At 58.0% G+C, this 6,396-nt stretch overlaps 1 protein-coding gene, 1 long non-coding RNA gene and 1 other non-coding gene across 3 annotated transcripts in view; 2 read left to right on the plus strand and 1 right to left on the minus strand.

Annotated features, from left to right (window-relative positions):
- Positions 1–1,118, plus strand: part of LOC113563379 — a 12,397-nt gene extending 11,279 nt beyond the window's left edge. Inside the window, exon 3 of the long non-coding RNA XR_003407435.1 lies at positions 901–1,118. This is a non-coding gene — a long non-coding RNA (uncharacterized LOC113563379). The remainder of the gene's footprint in view (positions 1–900) is intronic.
- Positions 1,119–2,274: 1,156 nt separating this feature from the next.
- Positions 2,275–2,429, plus strand: LOC113563457. Its single transcript, XR_003407462.1, has one exon. It is a non-coding gene; the product is annotated as a 5.8S ribosomal RNA (ribosomal RNA).
- Positions 2,430–4,858: 2,429 nt separating this feature from the next.
- LOC113563422 lies at positions 4,859–6,097 on the minus strand. Its single transcript, XM_026975068.1, has 2 exons — positions 5,421–6,097; positions 4,859–5,077 (listed from the first exon to the last, which is right to left on the minus strand). Exons 1-2 carry the CDS (start codon positions 5,961–5,963, stop codon positions 4,859–4,861), a joined length of 762 nt encoding a protein of 253 aa, XP_026830869.1. The 5' UTR covers positions 5,964–6,097.
- Between the last annotated feature and the right edge of the window lie 299 nt (positions 6,098–6,396).

The following is a 6,396-nucleotide window of genomic DNA, read 5'->3' on the forward strand; positions in this document are numbered from 1 at the left end:
GCCCGACTCAGAACACTCAGTAAGAGCACCGCGACGGAAATCAGTTTTGGGCCGCCCGCCGGTTACGTTTACTTTGAACAAATTAGAGTGCTTAAAGCAGGCTACCTTCGCCTGAATACTGTGTCATGGAATAATGGAATAGGACCTCGGTTCTATTTTGTTGGTTTTCGGAACCCCGAGGTAATGATTAATAGGACAGATGGGGCATTCGTATTGCGACGTTAGAGGTGAAATTCTTGGATCGTCGCAAGACGGACAGAAGCGAAAGCATTTGCCAAAAATGTTTTCATTAATCAAGAACGAAAGTTAGAGGTTCGAAGGCGATCAGATACCGCCTAGTTCTAACCATAAACAATGCCAGTTAGCGATCCCGCCGAAGTTCCTCCAATGACTCGGCGGGCAGCTTCCGGGAAACCAAAGCTTTTGGGTTCCGGGGGAAGTATGGTTGCAAGCTGAAACTTAAAGGAATTGACGGAAGGGCACCACCAGGAGTGGAGCGGCGGCTTAATTTGACTCAACACGGGAAACCTCACCAGGCCCAGACACCGGAAGGATTGATAGATTGATAGCTCTTTCTTGATTCGGTGGGTGGTGTGCATGGTCGTTCTTAGTTGGTGGAGCGATTTGTCTGTTTAATTCCGATAACGAACGAGACTCTAGCCTACTAAATGGGCGTACCTTATGGTATCGCGAAGGACCCTGGCCTCGGCTGGGGGTTTTACTACCAACGTACAAACAAATCTTCTTAGAGGGACAGGCGGCTTTAGCCGCACGAGATTGAGCAATAACAGGTCTGTGATGCCCTTAGATGTTCTGGGCCGCACGCGCGCTACACTGAAGGAATCAGCGTGTGTTCCCTGGCCAAAAGGCCCGGTAACCCGCTGAACTCCTTCGTGCTAGGGATTGGGGCTTGCAATTGTTCCCCATGAATGAGGAATTCCCAGTAAGCGCGAGTCATAAGCTCGCGTTGATTACGTCCCTGCCCTTTGTACACACCGCCCGTCGCTACTACCGATTGAATGATTTAGTGAGGTCTTCGGACTGGTGCGCGGCAATGTCTCGGCATTGCCGATGTTGCCGGGAAGATGACCAAACTTGATCATTTAGAGGAAGTAAAAGTCATAACAAGGTTTCCGTAGGTGAACCTGCGGAAGGATCATTAACGTTAAAGAGGAGGTCCTGCTCTGTGCGACGCGAGTCCGCAGCAGTCGGCGACTGAGAGAAAAGAGAGAGGAGGCACGCGCCGTGACGCGCGTCGTCTCCGTGCGTGCACCACGCGTGCGCGCACTAACAGAGACAAACGCAAACCAAGCGAATTGACGGATGGACAAGACCCGTGGCGACGCTGAATTGACGGTATCAGTCGCTGCGGGCGGCGGTGTCCTCGGACCGCGTTACACGTGGCGGGGTACGCTCGCGACGAGGGACCGCGTATCTCCGAGCCTCCGACGCGTCCCTCCTGGTCTCTCTCACACGCGTTCTGCTCTTGGCGCGCGCCGCACGGGGGACCGTCGACACGCAGAGAGGAGAGAGCACCGGGAACCTCTCCCTGCCTAAGGGAGGAGAGGAGGAGCATCGCTAAGAAGCGGGACGCCGACTGCCGCACGGCCGCCAGGCCGGGGCGTCGGTGCGAACCGGTGGTAACCTGAAACGAGGCGACGACACGGCGATGCTCACGCCCGTACGCACGCAACCCCCCACGCCCGTGTATACGTACACTTACGGCGTACAATTTGAACACTCGAAAGCGAAAGGGGGTCCGCGTGCTCGCAGCGTGTCGAACGAAGCGAAGCCTACTTGAACACTCGAATGCGATACACGCCGCCCGCGTGAGGGCTCTCACACACCCGATGGGTTTTGAAAGAAACTTCCGCCCCGGTTCTCCACCACGGCGTATTCGGTCTCGTGAGACAGAGACCCTGGAGAGGAGAGACGCTCTTAGCGATCGCGCTCTTAGCCAACGAGCAAAGAGAGACAGCCGTGCGAGAGGGTCGTGCGCGCGCGGTGAATGCCGTTGCTGCACGACGGATCTCGGGACGGGTCTCGGACGCGCGGCGACGGGCGCACTCCAACCCATGCACCGACCGTGCGGATCTCCCGTACGCGCGTCGGTCGCGCGCGGCAAACTTTTACGTGCCGCGGTCCCCGTAGCCACGGGGGCGGCAGCCCGCGCGTCGCTCGGACGCGCGGCCAGGCTGATCAAAGGGCCTTCGAACCTCATCACTCAGGGACGATCTGTAAAATAGACACGCAACAAACGTGTGTACAAACTACTACCCTGAACGGTGGATCACTTGGCTCGTGGGTCGATGAAGAACGCAGCTAATTGCGCGTCAACTTGTGAACTGCAAGACACATGAACATCGACATTTCGAACGCACATTGCGGTCCACGGATACAATTCCCGGACCACGCCTGGCTGAGGGTCGTTTCAGCAAAACGAAGACTGCTTGCGCCAGCGGTCGCGCCCCGGCGCGACCGGCATACGAGCGATCGTTGGACGTTTCGCCGAGAGGCTACGGACCAGAGGCGCCAGCGCGCGCGCGGTCTACCTTCGGCGTCGTCTCAAATGAGTAATACGAGGAAAGAAATGTGTTGGAGGAGGAGGGAAAGGTGTGCGTTGGACGAGGTGAAAGACGTTGCGCAGTGTCGCGTGCCCGCGACGGCAACGAGGAGAATCCGCGCCAACCCGCCGCCACCACCACACGCACGGTTACGACGTGTGCGTCTTAGACAGACGCACGCGAGACACGGAGGAACGGAAGTCGCGCGTCGCTTGTCGTTCACGAACGAGCGCACGCGCGCGAGCCGACCGCGTGTCCGGAGTCCACAAAGGTACACACTCTCCGAAGGGCGCCGACGACGCTGACCCGTCCGTGTAGCGCGAAGGAGAGGTACTTCTCGATCTCGATCGAACAGAGAATCCGGCACGTCGAAGACGGTCGCGTTGCTCGCGCGCGCGGCGCGCGGCGGTTTGGGATCGTCTCCCACTCTCGCCCACAGAAGCGCCGCCGACACGCCAAAGTCGAATACTCGAAATCGTGTTGGAATTCGTTCCTCGTAGTGCGTTCCGTGCCACACGGTGTTGCACTCGTATATCGAGTGCCTGTGCGCGTGTGCCGCGTCGCTGAACGCGCGCGTGCCCGCGCCCGCACACATCGAATTCAAATTAACTCTGACGACCTCAGAGCAGGCGAGATTACCCGCTGAATTTAAACATATTACTAAGCGGAGGAAAGGAAACTAACCAGGATTTCCTTAGTAGCGGCGAGCGAACAGGAAAGAGCCCAGCACCGAATCCCGCGGTTCCGCTGCAGGGAAATGTGGTGTTCGGGAGGGTCCGCTTATCCCGTGGCGTCGCTTTGCGTCCAAGTCCATCTTGAATGGGGCCACTTACCCGCAGTGGGTGCCAGGCCCGTAGCGACCGAGGCGCGTCGCGGGAGGATCTCTCTTTAGCGTCGGGTTGCTTGAGAGTGCAGCTCTAAGTGGGTGGTAAACTCCATCTAAGGCTAAATACGACCACGAGACCGATAGCGAACAAGTACCGTGAGGGAAAGTTGAAAAGAACTTTGAAGAGAGAGTTCAAGAGTACGTGAAACCGTTCAGGGATAAACCTAAGAAACCCAAAAGATCGAACGGGGAGATTCATCGTCAGCGGCGCTGGCTTCGCGTCGGTGGGCGATGTCCCGCGGTTCCGATAACCTCGGCCCTAGCGCGGGCACGCTACCGTGCGCCAATGTCCGGCGTCCGTCGTCGTGCACTTCTCACCTAGTAGGATGTCGCGACCCGCTGGGTGTCGGTCTACGGCCCGGGTGGTAAGACTGACGCGTCGCCGGTAAAACGGCACGCGGCAAACCCCCGGTCGCCCGACCGGTTGCCCGGCAGTATACGAAACGGTACCAGGCCGCGCCACGCGCGCGTCGAGCCCGTCGCAAGCGAGCGCCATTGCACCCGGAGGTACGGACCCAGCGCCGTCCCCGGTCCTGGTCCGCTGTTAGCTGTACGGTGTAACCTTCGACAGGCCTTGCCCTCGCGGCCCCGCGCCGCGAGTCTACCGGTCGGCGACGCTACTGCTTTGGATACTCTTAGGACCCGTCTTGAAACACGGACCAAGGAATCTAACATGTACGCGAGTCATTGGGACTAGCGATACCTAAAGGCGCAATGAAAGTGAAGATCGGCCCTGGCCGCCGACCGAGGGAGGATAGGCCGCGTCGCGATGCGGCTCCGCACTCCCGGAGTGTCTCGCCCTCATCGCGAGGAGAGGCGCACCTAGAGCGTACACATTGGGACCTGAAAGATGGTGGAATTATGCCTGGTCAGGACGAAGTCAGGGGAAACCCTGATGGAGGTCCGTAGCGATTCTGACGTGCAAATCGATCGTCGGAACTGGGTATAGGGGCGAAAGACTAATCGCACTATCTAGTAGCTGGTTCCCTCCAAAGTTTCCCTCAGAATAGCTGGCACTCGGCCGTTCCGCAACGGAACGCGCGCGAGTCTCATCTAGTAAAGCGAATGATTAGAGGCCTTGGGGCCGAAACGACCTCAACCTATTCTCAAACTTTAAATGGGTGAGATCTCTGGCTTTCTTGAATTATGAAGCCACGAGCATCTCGGATCAGAGTGCCAAGTGGGCCATTTTTGGTAAGCAGAACTGGCGCTGTGGGATGAACCAAACGCAAAGTTAAGGCGCCCAACTCGACGCTCATGGGACACCATGAAAGGCGTTGGTTGCTTAAGACAGCAGGACGATGGCCATGGAAGTCGGAATCCGCTAAGGAGTGTGTAACAACTCACCTGCCGAAGCAACTAGCCCTGAAAATGGATGGCGCTGAAGTGTAGAGCCTATACTCTGCCGTCAGCGGCAAGTGGGGGGGCCGCGGTCGTCACGAGGCCCTGACGAGTAGGAGGGTCGCGGCGGTGTGCGCAGAAGGGTCTGGGCGTGAGCCTGCCTGGAGCCTCCGTCGGTGCTGATCTTGGTGGTAGTAGCAAATACTCCAGCGAGGCCCTGGAGGATTGACGTGGAGAAGGGTTTCTTGTGAACAGCCGTTGCACACGAATCAGTCGATCCTAAGCCCTATGAGAAATCGCATGTCGATGACGGCGTGATATACCCGAGTGCTGTTCACTCCCCGCCCTCTCTGTGTCTCTCTCTCTCTCTCTCTCTCCGGAGAGCAGCAGCGGTAGCAGCAGCAGCGGGCCGGCGGCAGTGCGCGGCGACACTTGCGGTGGCTGCGCGCGCGAGCGCGAGCGGGTGCGTGAACTCTCGGCGGTTCAGTCAGTCAGAGAGACGACGACTCGCGGACATGTGCGAGCGCGAGCCGCGCAGCTGACGGTGTTGTGCGCGGAACAAGGCACACGCCCGTCGGGCGAAAGGGAGTCCGGTTCCTATTCCGGAACCCGGCAGCAGAATCGCATACAATTCGGGCCCTCGTAAGAGTGTTCGTCGGGGTAACCCAAAATGACCTGAAGACGCCGTCGGGAGATCCGGGAAGAGTTTTCTTTTCTGTATAAGCGTTCGATTCCCTGGAAACCTCTAGCAGGGAGATAGGGTTTGGAACGCGAAGAACACCGCAGTTGCAGCGGTGTCCAGATCTTCCCCTCGGACCTTGAAAATCCAGGAGAGGGCCACGTGGAGGCGTCGCGCCGGTTCGTACCCATATCCGCAGGAGGTCTCCAAGGTAAAGAGCCTCTAGTCGATAGATTAATGTAGGTAAGGGAAAACGGCAAATTGGATCCGTAACTTCGGAATAAGGATTGGCTCTGAGGAGCGGAGCGTGTCGAGCTTGATCGGGAAGCGGGTCTGGCTGACGTGCCGGGCCTGGGCGAGGTGAACGGTCGGCGTTCTCGCGCCGTTGCCGGGATCCGAGCTCGGTCCCGTGCCTTGGCCTCCCGCGGATCTTCCTTGCTGTGAGGCTTCCGTGGCGGCGCGAGCCGTCGTGGTCGTCCTCTTCGGCCGCCATTCAACACTCAGCTCAGAACTGGCACGGACTAGGGGAATCCGACTGTCTAATTAAAACAAAGCATTGCGATGGCCCTCGCGGGTGTTAACGCAATGTGATTTCTGCCCAGTGCTCTGAATGTCAACGTGAAGAAATTCAAGCAAGCGCGGGTAAACGGCGGGAGTAATTATGATTCTCTTAGAACAAGCGGCAATAGAAGCAGAACTGACGCAACCAAGGCAAAGTGGCTAATTGCCTATCCCACTAACAACGGGACAATTAAACGATCCACGGACCATCGCAAATGCCGAATCACACGACCCAGGGTAAGTGGGACACACGCTCGTCGTTGGGCTGGCCGGTCCACGACTTGTACAGTCTCACGAGCCCTGTCGAGCCGATTCCATAGGCATACGTGCCAGGCACTCGAAGAGGAGTTAAAATGCTGTCTGTC

Source organism: Ooceraea biroi, chromosome 14, assembly GCF_003672135.1.
Source record: "Ooceraea biroi isolate clonal line C1 chromosome 14, Obir_v5.4, whole genome shotgun sequence".
Taxonomy (NCBI): domain Eukaryota; kingdom Metazoa; phylum Arthropoda; class Insecta; order Hymenoptera; family Formicidae; genus Ooceraea; species Ooceraea biroi.

What these genes read in the sequence shown, in the direction of transcription:
- LOC113563422 (XM_026975068.1), bottom strand. Translation starts at nt 5,963, where the DNA reads ATGGCGGCCGAAGAGGACGACCACGACGGCTCGCGCCGCCACGGAAGC. An exon ending in CTCTTACGAGGGCCCGAATT is followed by an intron (nt 5,078 to 5,420) that starts GTATGCGATTCT and finishes GATTTCTCATAG; the next exon opens with GGCTTAGGATCGACTGATTC.